We start from the raw sequence: 16,416 nt of genomic DNA, 5'->3' as shown, positions 1-16,416 counted from the left end.
CGAGGAGTTTTTTATAATCTAAGTTGCTAAAAACTTTGCGATGATTTGGTTCAATGCTGCACACGTAACCGTTTTTCACTCGTCGATTAGTATCAATGACTCTGAGCAACGGTGCTTTGGTGTCACCCACAATCTGATAATGGATTATATCCAAGTAGATAAACATCATTTGGGTTCCAGCAGAGATATCGACAGGGTAGTCGGAAATGAAGTTTTGCGATGTGAGAGTGCTATGGATATGACTGGATTCTTTATAGCCGATATGGTAGCCCGTTCCATCTCTTATACCTTTGAAACCCAAAATACTAGGAATTTGTGGGCTCTCAAAGGTAATGCCTTCCCAATAATGCATCCAAATTGAAAGATGTTTGGTAATGGGGTCGATGCTATAAGTGAAATTATCAAGATCAACCTTCCGATTGATTTCGTTGAATAATTTCTCGATTTCGCCATATTCACCCTTTGTTATTTCAGTTTTCTCTCCATCATATGGTCTAGATATTTTATCTTTTGCCACTTTAAGACTTGCTCTAACTTTGTCTTTTTTATAGTACACTATTTTAGTATCTGTTACATTGTTAAAATGAGTGGGAAACGTTATTTCTGACAATGCAACTCTCCATTCGCCTTGCAGATCGATATCTTCACTCAGCAGGTTTTTAAAACTCGCTAGTGAGTTGTCAATGAAGATATTCATTGAGGCTGATTACACCAATGTAATACTAAAGGAATCTTTGTCACCTCCAAAGTTGCTAGACATTGTTTAGCTTGACCCTTCCTTTTCCAATACTCTGATTAGTTCGGGCTCATAAAATTTACCCTCTATTGGTTCTCTATCAGCGTCGATAAGATTATAAGTCGGTGGGTTCCTTGTTGGTATGTCAAATATTTCAAAAACTTCGTCAGTGAAGGATTGTTTATAACCTTTTCGAAAAGGGATGTCAATTTTTGCTATTCTCACAAAATCGCCAACGTAGAGCTTTGGTCGGCGAACCAGTTTCAATGATTGTTCCGCTCTTAATGAAATTAGACGTGGAACATCCTTTTTGGTCACTTTATTGGGGGCTAATTTGATGACGCGGTTTGTTCTCGAATTTATTGTGTTGACAAAGTCTTGAAGCTTATCGATGTAAGAGTAGGTCCATTTGTCCTCCAAATACTTATAAATCAAACTTTTTAGTGATCGGATGTTCCTCTCGGCGAAAGCGGACTTCTTTTCACTCTCTGTTGTATATGTCTTGATACCCTTTTTCTCACATAAAGTTTTGAATGACCCCTTGAACTCGGTGCCTTTATCTACCCAGACTTTTTTCGGTTTCTCTGTCTTTATCATTTGATTGAACGCTTCTGCAGTTGTTGTGGCATACTTTGATTTCAGTGACTGCACGCGAAGATAACGGGATATGCAATCTACTGCAACTAAAAGATATTTGATATCTTTGTTGTATTTTGCTAGTTTATCAACATATGCCAAATCGATTGACCATATTTCGTTTATGTCATAAACTATCACTTTAAGCCGAGCTATTTTGCGGCGAACTGTTCGGTATTTTGTATAAGATGGTTCTGTATGTAAAAAATGTTTAACTTTTCGTCTTGGTATGACCCTTGTAGCCTTCAAAGTTTTAACACTACCGAACAATGCTGGACCTTTATCTGTGTAACTCTTTTTCAAAAGTTTTTCCTCAGTTGGTGTAGGTTTCCCATCTTTTACTTTTTGTCTCCGTCTTTTCTGACGTTGAAGAATCTGAATCGTTATAGGGCGTACCGTACAATTCACTGTCGTCTTCGTCTTTCTCTCTTTCTTTGACTCTTTCCGTGGTGGCTTTCTTTCTTGTTTTGAGTCGTTTGGTTTGTTTTGAACTTGATGATGGCTTACTACTGTCGAGGGTTTTTGTTTTGCCCGAGGTTGACGGAGATTTGGTTGGACTTTTGGTTTTTCGTTGGGCCTGTTCTTTAATCTTTGACTGAACCGCGTGTTTGGCATACTTGTTAATAACAGACTCTTCGGTAAGTTCGAGAGCGGATAAAATCATTATGTAAGCAGGGTTGTGTAGTATTTTAGTTTGCTGTTGTATATCATACAAAAATGATGCTGCTTTGAGACCGGTTGGTACATTGTCAACATAAATTGTTTCATCCATGGCGTTTATTGAGACTCGAGTTGAGCTTTTGATAACCTCCAGGATATTTTTAGCTCTCGTGAATTTTTTATCCTCCATTATTTGCAATTGTAATAGAATGCGTTCATAGTTTATTTTATTATCCTTTCGCTCCTTCTCATCCACAATCCGCTTCTCCTCTTCCTCCCCACCTTCCTGATATTGATTAGTCTCATCTTCTGTAAGAAGTCCTGTTGATTGTTCCCCAGGGTCAACAATAGGCGTTGAGGGAGGTGTTGGGGGAAGGGGTAGTGGAAGAGTTTCAGTCGATACTGAGTTATGCTTCGTGGGTATTAGAGGTCTCATGCGGTTCAAGTAAGATAACTGGGGCTTTTTGTGTTTAATTGAACTGTTAAACAGCACTTGTGATGCATGCGGTTGCTCACGGATATATGTATGTTTTGGAATTAAAACAAACTCTTCTGCTGCCATGTTTTATGCTGATGGTAAGTATCTGTTGCAGAAGTAAAGTATCAGTCTGATCAAGTTGAAACCTTGTTTCGTTAGAATAATTGCTCGTTTTCGTTCAAGTTTTGTTTTTCGGCTGATTAAAAGTTTGTATGCCTTTTCGAAATTTTCAATGTTTGGAATATTAACAGATACATTGCCATTGACTACATTGAGCAAACATTCACATATAACTGAAATAACTTGAGGATTTGTTGTTTTTCTAATGAAGCTTCGGAGCTGGCTGGGATTCAATTGTACCATGCGCTGCAGAATAGATAATTTTTTCGCGTTCATTTGTGAGAGGTGTAACCTCTGCCTGATTTATTGGTAAGTAAAAAATTGAGGGACCAGGTGGTGTAATGTTTGAACAATATCTCAAACAATCGGATGTACGCGGATCCAAGTCGATTAAAAGATGACCGTATGTGTCTTTTGTAGCGAGCTGATAACAGTGTCTCAAAAATTTAGTGTTGTTCAATTGTCTTCCAAGATGATCAAGTTGCTGAATATCACGAGGTGATTTGAACAGAATGATGTGTGATGTGTTTAAATCAATTGTTCGAGACCATCTGCTTTGTTGGAACAAATTATGTTTAACATATATTACATCTAGTCCTCGGTGTCTTCCTGCTGTTGCAAGTTTGACAAAGTCTTTATCGTTATAGATTTCTTCGCATGAATCATCAAAAACTAGAAGAATGTTTTCAAGGTTTCGTAAACTGTCAAAGCCATTGAATTTTATGAAAGTTAGATCAATGCTGTGGGTATTGGATTTTTCACTATAAAGAGGATGAATCTCTTTGTAAAAGTATAAGGCTCTTTGAAATTTGGGATAAAATGTTTTTCCTTTCAACAATTTGAATATCAGCTCTGTTTTTCCAGAACCCGAGGGGCCCACGATGGCTAAAAAAAGTCTCGTAGATGTATCAATAACTTTATTCATATTCTTGGATTTGGTAATACATAACCAACTAAACCCGATAAAATTGAAAACCAAACTGAGGTTTCTTCACAAGTTAACTGCGTTAATGAAAGTTTAAAAATACAAAAAGCCAATAAAATCAGAATTAACACCATTTGTGACATGAAAACTACTTCAGACCGTGGTACATTCACGTTATTGCAAAATTTTCATGATTTTTTCTCCATATGATTTTCGTCATACACAAAATCGGTAACTATAGTTCCATCAGTCTCGTCAACTACTGTGTCATTCATTTCAATTTCCCTACCGCTTTCCCTCACTCTCGAACTTGCAGAATGAAAAATATATATCATATATAAAAAAAATTAATTAAGCATCTGAACAGTAATAAATTTCATATCGTGTATAACCTGTATAGACACTCGGTTTATTATCATCATCAAAATCATAGTGCATTTCCAAAACATAATTGGCTGGGACATGATCAGTTTTGGCATGATACACAATTTTCTTCACAGAATCTTCTCTTATTATTTTTTGAATCTCATTGGGTAGTTCACTGCTGGTTAGATCCATTTGAACTCCTGGTTGACGTTTGGGCACTAAGACTAGCTTGGGAAGACAAAGACCGCGCTTGCTGGGTAACATTACTGATGTATTTGAATCGTTGAAAGTAGATGAATTGGTCAATCACGGGGAAGAACCTCCTCAAAGTGCACAACTCTTCTTCAGAAAGTGTAACTTGTTCTTTTCGTTGAACTACTTGGCCTCTACAATCAATGCGTTCAATCCTGGTCAATGAAATCTTTATGTTACTTTCTGGTGTCATCCAAGCACAAAGAACTGAATTTGGAGATATGTATGTCTCCACTTTCCCCTGACGCTCGTTGTTGACACTCATTTTTCAACCAATCAAAGAACGCTTTCGACTTTTTTAATGCACAATGATTTTTAGAGTTATGGTGCGGTAGGTGTTTGTTACAATTCACAAAATTCTTGAAATATAATTGTTCGACTCGTGGACAGCCCAAATCGTCAAGATTCACAACTTTACGGTCTAAGTATTTGGATAAAAAATCAGCTTTTTCTTTTCCTTTGGCGTAGAATACAGCATTGGGGTTTCTTAAGACAAAACTTTGAATGATTTGGTTCAAATTCAGGTATAAATAATCACCGCTATCCCAATGAAGTCCGTGCAAATAATTTGTCAGCCAGTTGTAGGCTTTTTGTTCAGATTTTGGAAGGGAATTGAAATTAACTGGAGGTAGAAAAACTAGGGAATCACTGTAGTCGGAAGTTGTTATAGCTAATTCTTTTACTATAAATGTGTTTTTCTGGTGTCGAAATCCCTCAAAATCCACCACAACTGATTTTTCCTTCAGCATTCTAATAAATGGTAGAGTTTCGGTTTTTTCAGTTTGATATACAAACAAAACGTAATTCCACTCAAGTGACCAATCAAACTACTGTTGCATTTCCATGGTAAAACATAGCAGTATGTGGGACCAGTGTTATAAACTTCGCGGACAAAACCGGCGGCATCGTGTAAAATAGCATGCATTCGTAAAATTTTCGAATCATTTAAATATTTATCCAAAGAAGAATTGTCTATACCGATCAGACCCCCATAGGGTCTCAACTTGATAGCAACATCGTAATTTATATCATTAGTAGTTGAGAAGAAGAACAGTGAACATGCAGCTAGGAAATAAATTCGACGGTTGGTGTTTTCCGGATAGGTTTTTTTCAAAGTAATAAAAATTTCATGAATAATTTCCAAGTCTTTTGAAGTAACTCTACGTTTTTAGATTTTCATTTTTTTAAAATTTTTCCAGCACTTCTCCGACCTGCTGAATTTCAAGCCAGTGGAAATGAAAGTAACCTTCTAGATACCACTTACTCACTCCTATTTCTAACTAATGATTTCAACCTATTTTCATGTGTTTAGATGGACATTCCCCTTGGTGGTCTCCACGAGTCACCCATTGATTTGCCTTATGTGGGACCTGGAACTCACGAAGGCAAAAATATCTTTGGTGTGACCGTAGAGTTTACCCCGGCCACCACTGCAGCGAATTTTAAGCTGCATTACATTGAGGTTGCATTTGAGAAAAAGGAGGGCATATTTGAATATGTGTGTGTTGATGTGGGGAGCATGGAAAATTTCTGGCTGTGCGAGTCTCTGGGTGCGGGATTCGAGAGTACTGAGTGGCGCTTCAAATTTCAAATGGAGCGTCTAGTCAGTATTCTTCATGTCCCTTGGTCGGATCCCGAAGACGACATGCGGATGTGGCCGTAAACCCTTCCTCTGCTCTCCTATCCGTACTCTTGTTAACATTCCGTTTTTATTTTATTTTTTCTTTTTTTTATATGTTACTTTATCTATTATTTATCAAGTCCTCTTTACCTTCTTACCCTCTTATTATTTGTCACGTCCTTCCTCCTTCTCAAGCAGGTCAGTTTTTTAATGGGGTCTCAAACTTATTTAGTTGAACAGTGGGAAAGTTTGGAAGGGATTAAATTTAACCACCGCGCGAAAATAAATACCAAAGTATTTTGTCTGTCGGGTGTCCTTAGAGAGGGGTCTTTTTATTTCGGGCAGGGTACTTTGGGGTCTTTAAAAAAGATGGGTCCTTTTGGACCCTACTTTTGGTAGGACCCCAAAGACCCCTACCGTCGAAAAGACCCCCCCCCCCTAAGGACACACGGCGGATTACAATACTACTGTCGCCTTATCATTTTTGAGAGAATCAACTCACGTTAAATTCAAACGCCTTCAAATTCTTTTTCTCCGTTTCTTTTCAAAACTTTTTAATGAAGTTGAAAAGTTAATGAAAATTTATTACTCAAAAAATTTGACTTCTATTTGAAGATCAGTTGATTAACTATTTCCAGTAAAAATTCTAGCATGTCAAATAGATTTGACGCTAAAGCACTTTGATAAACAACAAAGTTTTTTTATGAGAGTCTTTATATTACTACTTGCCCTACCCTACTTCCTCCTAGCTATTTCAGTAGCCTGCCCCACCTTGAAAATGCGGATGACAGTTGGACCCCTTCAACTATGACCGAATTGGGATTTGAACCCACGACCTTCATATTAAACTCTGTACGTCTTACCCACTCGGTAAAGGCCGATCTCCCAAGAGAGCCTAGCCATGCGTCGACTCAATGCATGCACTTTTTAGTTAAGTACAAAACAAAGTTCCTTATGGGCAAAAATGTTTGACACAGGCGAAGCTGCGCTTCGCAAGCAAAAGCGCGGAAATGCAAAAAAGAGCTCTAAACAGGCAAAACAAAGTGAAACAAGGCAAAAGGAAAAGACTAAAAATACCACTTGAGAAAAGTTTTTTTTTGCTGAGATTAGGAGTATCACGTTCTCATATCTGCTCCACAATGTAATTTTACTAACACTACTGACCAATAAATCAGCTACAGTTTCTATCAAATTGCCAATGCTATGTAGCAAAAATTCGACCGAAAAAAAAACTATTTCAATGTTCCAGATGTGAATCTCCGACCGGTTGATTTGGATTCTCACGTCCTGGTATCTGCGCCACGGTTGCTTGGAAGTAAACTAATGGCCCGGCTGGATGCACCTGTTTTAATATTTTTCATCATTTTGTACTGATATGGAAATAGGTAATTTCAAAAATTGCAAAAAAATTCTCGGCAAAGTCTCTTATGCAGAGAAAAAATCAACACTGATAGAAAAAAAATCAATTTTAGTCTTATATGTTCAGTCTTATGCAGAGAAAAAATCAATTTTAGACTGAACACCTATTATCAAATTTAGCTAGTAGTTTTTGACGAGAGTGATGAAATTTCTAAAAATGGTGAAAATTTCATGAAACGGATTGGAAGTCCAGATCGGATTTTCTACAAATAACTAAGGTGTAGGAGATAACGCAGGCAAAATCAACGCACCATGTTAATTTGTTTAAGTATCAACCTCAGATATGTCAGGTTAGTTTTTGGAAAAAAAAGTTTCCAAAAAAAACTGGCAACATTTCAAAATCGGACCATTTCCAAAGCCATACATTTTTCAGAAAGTAAGGCATAGACTCTTGCACAGAGGAGTAGCAAAACCGTTTTCTTTTGCTTTCGGTTAAGCCCTTAATCTCCAACTTTGCAGGGTATTTTGAGAAAATCCGAAAAAAATATCCAAATGTCGAAAAATGGGATGTTTGAGGCCAAAACTTTTTTCTACCAAATTTAGGGTACAGCCGCTTGAGCAGGGAAGATTCCCATGATATGTTCTTTTGATTGAAAGTTTCATCTATTTGAAACTTTGATTGAAGCTTTTAGTATTTGAGAAAATGAAAACATTAAAAATCAATTAGGTCAAAAACTCCCCTACTGAAACTTTCGAAGGCCGTAGAACTTTCGTTAATATGAAAAAAGACTAGCGAAATATACATGCACATAGAATAGCAACCGATTTTTCTATTGGTACCATTTTTTTGAAAATCAGTATAGTCATTTTTCAGAAAAATTTAAATTTCAGTGGAAAGAGCGAACATTTTTCAAAGCGTCGCAAAAAAAACAACAAAAAACAACGAATCCCATAAATTTTTATATACCCTGTTTTTTTTCAAACAGGACCTAACACTAGCCAAAAAAGCAGCAACATATGCTATTATATTGCCTATGCTTAATTAAGAGTAAAAATGATTAAATTGAAATCTACCAAAAGTGCCACCATAAGAGCACTTTTATTTGCGACTTTAGTTGGAAAATTTTTTTCCCAACTAAATACACTACGCTTTGCTTGTGTAAAGTTGGAAGAACTTCGCTTTTGCAAGTTTAAATTTTGTATAGATATGTTATATTTAATTATATAGAGGGGTTTCGGAAAACATCTAATGAGGTTTGGTAGCAGCATATTTGTTGAGACATTTTAAGATGAAGCAAAATCAGATGGTAAAAACGTGTATCACTATTACTTCAATTAAATGTTTTCATCTGAACACATAAGAAATCTAGAAAAAAATCGAGTAAGAAGCAAAATCAAGTAGTGTACCATTGTATGAGGCCATAGGTTGAATGTAGTTAGCTGGAACATAGAACTCATTCTGTTCATTTGTCACTGGTGAGACTAGCGACCACTCAGCATTTGAATTGTCCTTCAGCAGAAACACATCCCCACTCTCGAAAGATACTTCATTCCCCTCTTGTGGACAGTAGCTGTAGGGGTACAGGGCTACGTAAAACGTATCCATTTGCCACAGGTTGCCGTAACTAATTGCAAGTCTCCTTCGTTCGCTCGCTATTTTTCAGTTTGCAACTAACCGTGTAAAATGGCCAAATCATTGCAATGTTATCACACCAGCGTGAACAGGACAAAATGTAAAGTCTGAAATTGATCAAATTTGATTAATAGTTTACTATGATCAAAAGACTTGACCGGCTATCAGTTTGGTGACCATTAGCCGCCGTTCTCGGAATGACACCAATAGGATCAGCTAATAAGTATAGGGCGAATATCAATAAGTTTTAATTAACTGTTTCTATCAAAACAAATTTGCAATTATAGAGTAAAATAGAATAATAGACTAAGTTTACGAATCAAACTAAGTATTTCTATTATGATCCAGATTACTAGTAGAGTCCGTCTCAGGGGAAAATTGGTCATGTTTTAACAGCTTCACTTTGGAGGCGCACAATCAAATAGCTCATATTGTTAAGTTTGATATGATTAAACAAGCAAAAAAATGAAAACAAGTTTGATATGAATAAACAAGCCAAAAAATGAAAACAATCAAAAAAGTTCCCATTTCAACGTTTGCAATCGGGGCGACTGAGTTTCGGAAATGAAACTAAACAGAATATTCCTCAACCTTTTCTCTTTTCGACTTTTTGAACTTGATGATGGCTTACTACTGTCGAGGGTTTTTGTTTTGCCCGAGGTTGACGGAGATTTGGTTGGACTTTTGGTTTTTCGTTGGGCCTGTTCTTTAATCTTTGACTGAACCGCGTGTTTGGCATACTTGTTAATAACAGACTCTTCGGTAAGTTCGAGAGCGGATAAAATCATTATGTAAGCAGGGTTGTGTAGTATTTTAGTTTGCTGTTGTATATCATACAAAAATGATGCTGCTTTGAGACCGGTTGGTACATTGTCAACATAAATTGTTTCATCCATGGCGTTTATTGAGACTCGAGTTGAGCTTTTGATAACCTCCAGGATATTTTTAGCTCTCGTGAATTTTTTATCCTCCATTATTTGCAATTGTAATAGAATGCGTTCATAGTTTATATTATTATCCTTTCGCTCCTTCTCATCCACAATCCGCTTCTCCTCTTCCTCCCCACCTTCCTGATATTGATTAGTCTCATCTTCTGTAAGAAGTCCTGTTGATTGTTCCCCAGGGTCAACAATAGGCGTTGAGGGAGGTGTTGGGGGAAGGGGTAGTGGAAGAGTTTCAGTCGATACTGAGTTATGCTTCGTGGGTATTAGAGGTCTCATGCGGTTCAAGTAAGATAACTGGGGCTTTTTGTGTTTAATTGAACTGTTAAACAGCACTTGTGATGCATGCGGTTGCTCACGGATATATGTATGTTTTGGAATTAAACCAAACTCTTCTGCTGCCATGTTTTATGCTGATGGTAAGTATCTGTTGCAGAAGTAAAGTATCAGTCTGATCAAGTTGAAACCTTGTTTCGTTAGAATAATTGCTCGTTTTCGTTCAAGTTTTGTTTTTCGGCTGATTAAAAGTTTGTATGCCTTTTCGAAATTTTCAATGTTTGGAATATTAACAGATACATTGCCATTGACTACATTGAGCAAACATTCACATATAACTGAAATAACTTGAGGATTTGTTGTTTTTCTAATGAAGCTTCGGAGCTGGCTGGGATTCAATTGTACCATGTGCTGCAGAATAGATAATTTTTTCGCGTTCATTTGTGAGAGGTGTAACCTCTGCCTGATTTATTGGTAAGTAAAAAATTGAGGGACCAGGTGGTGTAATGTTTGAACAATATCTCAAACAATCGGATGTACGCGGATCCAAGTCGATTAAAAGATGACCGTATGTGTCTTTTGTAGCGAGCTGATAACAGTGTCTCAAAAATTTAGTGTTGTTCAATTGTCTTCCAAGATGATCAAGTTGCTGAATATCACGAGGTGATTTGAACAGAATGATGTGTGATGTGTTTAAATCAATTGTTCGAGACCATCTGCTTTGTTGGAACAAATTATGTTTAACATATATTACATCTAGTCCTCGGTGTCTTCCTGCTGTTGCAAGTTTGACAAAGTCTTTATCGTTATAGATTTCTTCGCATGAATCATCAAAAACTAGAAGAATGTTTTCAAGGTTTCGCAAACTGTCAAAGCCATTGAATTTTATGAAAGTTAGATCAATGCTGTGGGTATTGGATTTTTCACTATAAAGAGGATGAATCTCTTTGTAAAAGTATAAGGCTCTTTGAAATTTGGGATAAAATGTTTTTCCTTTCAACAATTTGAATATCAGCTCTGTTTTTCCAGAACCCGAGGGGCCCACGATGGCTAAAAAAAGTCTCGTAGATGTATCAATAACTTTATTCATATTCTTGGATTTGGTAATACATAACCAACTAAACCCGATAAAATTGAAAACCAAACTGAGGTTTCTTCACAAGTTAACTGCGTTAATGAAAGTTTAAAAATACAAAAAGCCAATAAAATCAGAATTAACACCATTTGTGACATGAAAACTACTTCAGACCGTGGTACATTCACGTTATTGCAAAATTTCCATGATTTTTTCTCCATATGATTTTCGTCATACACAAAATCGGTAACTATAGTTCCATCAGTCTCGTCAACTACTGTGTCATTCATTTCAATTTCCCTACCGCTTTCCCTCACTCTCGAACTTGCAGAATGAAAAATATATATCATATATAAAAAAAATTAATTAAGCATCTGAACAGTAATAAATTTCATATCGTGTATAACCTGTATAGACACTCGGTTTATTATCATCATCAAAATCATAGTGCATTTCCAAAACATAATTGGCTGGGACATGATCAGTTTTGGCATGATACACAATTTTCTTCACAGAATCTTCTCTTATTATTTTTTGAATCTCATTGGGTAGTTCACTGCTGGTTAGATCCATTTGAACTCCTGGTTGACGTTTGGGCACTAAGACTAGCTTGGGAAGACAAAGACCGCGCTTGCTGGGTAACATTACTGATGTATTTGAATCGTTGAAAGTAGATGAATTGGTCAATCACGGGGAAGAACCTCCTCAAAGTGCACAACTCTTCTTCAGAAAGTGTAACTTGTTCTTTTCGTTGAACTACTTGGCCTCTACAATCAATGCGTTCAATCCTGGTCAATGAAATCTTTATGTTACTTTCTGGTGTCATCCAAGCACAAAGAACTGAATTTGGAGATATGTATGTCTCCACTTTCCCCTGACGCTCGTTGTTGACACTCATTTTTCAACCAATCAAAGAACGCTTTCGACTTTTTTAATGCACAATGATTTTTAGAGTTATGGTGCGGTAGGTGTTTGTTACAATTCACAAAATTCTTGAAATATAATTGTTCGACTCGTGGACAGCCCAAATCGTCAAGATTCACAACTTTACGGTCTAAGTATTTGGATAAAAAATCAGCTTTTTCTTTTCCTTTGGCGTAGAATACAGCATTGGGGTTTCTTAAGACAAAACTTTGAATGATTTGGTTCAAATTCAGGTATAAATAATCACCGCTATCCCAATGAAGTCCGTGCAAATAATTTGTCAGCCAGTTGTAGGCTTTTTGTTCAGATTTTGGAAGGGAATTGAAATTAACTGGAGGTAGAAAAACTAGGGAATCACTGTAGTCGGAAGTTGTTATAGCTAATTCTTTTACTATAAATGTGTTTTTCTGGTGTCGAAATCCCTCAAAATCCACCACAACTGATTTTTCCTTCAGCATTCTAATAAATGGTAGAGTTTCGGTTTTTTCAGTTTGATATACAAACAAAACGTAATTCCACTCAAGTGACCAATCAAACTACTGTTGCATTTCCATGGTAAAACATAGCAGTATGTGGGACCAGTGTTATAAACTTCGCGGACAAAACCGGCGGCATCGTGTAAAATAGCATGCATTCGTAAAATTTTCGAATCATTTAAATATTTATCCAAAGAAGAATTGTCTATACCGATCAGACCCCCATAGGGTCTCAACTTGATAGCAACATCGTAATTTATATCATTAGTAGTTGAGAAGAAGAACAGTGAACATGCAGCTAGGAAATAATTTCGACGGTTGGTGTTTTCCGGATAGGTTTTTTTCAAAGTAATAAAAATTTCATGAATAATTTCCAAGTCTTTTTAGTTAAGTACAAAACAAAGTTCCTTATGGGCAAAAATGTTTGACACAGGCGAAGCTGCGCTTCGCAAGCAAAAGCGCGGAAATGCAAAAAAGAGCTCTAAACAGGCAAAACAAAGTGAAACAAGGCAAAAGGAAAAGACTAAAAATACCACTTGAGAAAAGTTTTTTTTGCTGAGATTAGGAGTATCACGTTCTCATATCTGCTCCACAATGTAATTTTACTAACACTACTGACCAATAAATCAGCTACAGTTTCTATCAAATTGCCAATGCTATGTAGCAAAAATTCGACCGAAAAAAAAACTATTTCAATGTTCCAGATGTGAATCTCCGACCGGTTGATTTGGATTCTCACGTCCTGGTATCTGCGCCACGGTTGCTTGGAAGTAAACTAATGGCCCGGCTGGATGCACCTGTTTTAATATTTTTCATCATTTTGTACTGATATGGAAATAGGTAATTTCAAAAATTGCAAAAAAATTCTCGGCAAATTCTCTTATGCAGAGAAAAAATCAACACTGATAGAAAAAAAATCAATTTTAGTCTTATATGTTCAGTCTTATGCAGAGAAAAAATCAATTTTAGACTGAACACCTATTATCAAATTTAGCTAGTAGTTTTTGACGAGAGTGATGAAATTTCTAAAAATGGTGAAAATTTCAAGAAACGGATTGGAAGTCCAGATCGGATTTTCTACAAATAACTAAGGTGTAGGAGATAACGCAGGCAAAATCAACGCACCATGTTAATTTGTTTAAGTATCAACCTCAGATATGTCAGGTTAGTTTTTGGAAAAAAAAGTTTCCAAAAAAAACTGGCAACATTTCAAAATCGGACCATTTCCAAAGCCATACATTTTTCAGAAAGTAAGGCATAGACTCTTGCACAGAGGAGTAGCAAAACCGTTTTCTTTTGCTTTCGGTTAAGCCCTTAATCTCCAACTTTGCAGGGTATTTTGAGAAAATCCGAAAAAAATATCCAAATGTCGAAAAATGGGATGTTTGAGGCCAAAACTTTTTTCTACCAAATTTAGGGTACAGCCGCTTGAGAAGGGAAGATTCCCATGATATGTTCTTTTGATTGAAAGTTTCATCTATTTGAAACTTTGATTGAAGCTTTTAGTATTTGAGAAAATGAAAACATTAAAAATCAATTAGGTCAAAAACTCCCCTACTGAAACTTTCGAAGGCCGTAGAACTTTCGTTAATATGAAAAAAGACTAGCGAAATATACATGCACATAGAATAGCAACCGATTTTTCTATTGGTACCATTTTTTTGAAAATCAGTATAGTCATTTTTCAGAAAAATTTAAATTTCAGTGGAAAGAGCGAACATTTTTCAAAGCGTCGCAAAAAAAACAACAAAAAACAACGAATCCCATAAATTTTTATATACCCTGTTTTTTTTCAAACAGGACCTAACACTAGCCAAAAAAGCAGCAACATATGCTATTATATTGCCTATGCTTAATTAAGAGTAAAAATGATTAAATTGAAATCTACCAAAAGTGCCACCATAAGAGCACTTTTATTTGCGACTTTAGTTGGAAAATTTTTTTCCCAACTAAATACACTACGCTTTGCTTGTGTAAAGTTGGAAGAACTTCGCTTTTGCAAGTTTAAATTTTGTATAGATATGTTATATTTAATTATATAGAGGGGTTTCGGAAAACATCTAATGAGGTTTGGTAGCAGCATATTTGTTGAGACATTTTAAGATGAAGCAAAATCAGATGGTAAAAACGTGTATCACTATTACTTCAATTAAATGTTTTCATCCGAACACATAAGAAATCTAGAAAAAAATCGAGTAAGAAGCAAAATCAAGTAGTGTACCATTGTATGAGGCCATAGGTTGAATGTAGTTAGCTGGAACATAGAACTCATTCTGTTCATTTGTCACTGGTGAGACTAGCGACCACTCAGCATTTGAATTGTCCTTCAGCAGAAACACATCCCCACTCTCGAAAGATACTTCATTCCCCTCTTGTGGACAGTAGCTGTAGGGGTACAGGGCTACGTAAAACGTATCCATTTGCCACAGGTTGCCGTAACTAATTGCAAGTCTCCTTCGTTCGCTCGCTATTTTTCAGTTTGCAACTAACCGTGTAAAATGGCCAAATCATTGCAATGTTATCACACCAGCGTGAACAGGACAAAATGTAAAGTCTGAAATTGATCAAATTTGATTAATAGTTTACTATGATCAAAAGACTTGACCGGCTATCAGTTTGGTGACCATTAGCCGCCGTTCTCGGAATGACACCAATAGGATCAGCTAATAAGTATAGGGCGAATATCAATAAGTTTTAATTAACTGTTTCTATCAAAACAAATTTGCAATTATAGAGTAAAATAGAATAATAGACTAAGTTTTCGAATCAAACTAAGTATTTCTATTATGATCCAGATTACTAGTAGAGTCCGTCTCAGGGGAAAATTGGTCATGTTTTAACAGCTTCACTTTGGAGGCGCACAATCAAATAGCTCATATTGTTAAGTTTGATATGATTAAACAAGCAAAAAAATGAAAACAAGTTTGATATGAATAAACAAGCCAAAAAATGAAAACAATCAAAAAAGTTCCCATTTCAACGTTTGCAATCGGGGCGACTGAGTTTCGGAAATGAAACTAAACAGAATATTCCTCAACCTTTTCTCTTTTCGACTTAAAAAGGAGCAAAAAGACATCATACACGATTGGACCTGATTGCAAATACTTATTTTTAACGGTTTAAATTGTTGCTACGTCAAACAGATATGCTTTTTCTCTCTTAAAGTTTAGTCGCTATCGCTGCTGCTACTAGAAGAAGACGATGAGCTTTTCCTGTCGTGCTTTTTTTTATGCTTTTTCGACTTATGGTCACAAGATTTTTGCAACATTTTTTTCTGCAATTTCCATTGCTTGTAGGCTGCCTTGTTATGTTTCGAAGGCTTTGGTCCCAAAACAAATCCTGCTGAAGGGCCAACATTAGCCGGTGCGAAGACTGGAGCATAAGCATTTGGACACCTCTGTTGCGATTGGGAAGGATAGAGATTTCCACCAGGATATACTGCACACTGGGCATTGGGATTTTGGTAAGCAGTGCCTGGTTGATTCTGGTACATCCCAGGATAAGACTGCTGAGTGAAACTCGGCGGATACCCCGGTTGGCAAGTAGCCGGAGGGTAACCTGGCTGCCCCGTAGCCTGAGGGTAACCAGGCTGCCCTGGAGGTGGAGGATACCCGAGCTGTCCCGGAGCATAGGGCGGTTGTCCTTGAGCAGAGTACGGGTTTTGGTAATATGGTTGCTGAGGAAGATTGGGTTGCTGGTTTCCAGTCCCACTGGGATAGTTTGGGTTCATAGGAGGAATAGACATAATTTCTGGAATAAAACAGTCGAATTGGACGACTGACTACAGTTGCAAAATTTATCATCACTATTCTATAAAATCCGTAGTTTATATAAAGTAGAAAGGCGTCAAACTTTTTCAAATTTTCTGTTAACCAACGCTTACGACTTAGTATTTACTAGCGTGCAACGCACCTCCGGTGCTTCGAATTTTTGACAAC

General features: G+C 36.6%; 1 protein-coding gene across 2 annotated transcripts in view; it reads right to left on the bottom strand.

Moving 5' to 3' along the window:
• The window catches only part of LOC134845259 (uncharacterized), a 133,372-nt gene extending 124,483 nt beyond the window's left edge, over positions 1 to 8,889 (bottom strand). For both annotated transcript variants that reach the window (XM_063862207.1, XM_063862214.1), the window contains exon 1: positions 8,561 to 8,889. In XM_063862207.1, the coding sequence (XP_063718277.1) occupies positions 8,561 to 8,759 (199 nt within the window). In that variant the 5' untranslated portion in view covers positions 8,760 to 8,889. The remainder of the gene's footprint in view (positions 1 to 8,560) is intronic.
• Between the last annotated feature and the right edge of the window lie 7,527 nt (positions 8,890 to 16,416).

The sequence above is a fragment of the Symsagittifera roscoffensis genome, chromosome 1 (assembly GCF_963678635.1).
Source record: "Symsagittifera roscoffensis chromosome 1, txSymRosc1.1, whole genome shotgun sequence".
Lineage (NCBI taxonomy): Eukaryota > Metazoa > Xenacoelomorpha > Acoela > Convolutidae > Symsagittifera > Symsagittifera roscoffensis.
Note: the sequence above shows the minus strand (reverse complement) of the source record. Positions and strands in the feature narration are given on the sequence as shown.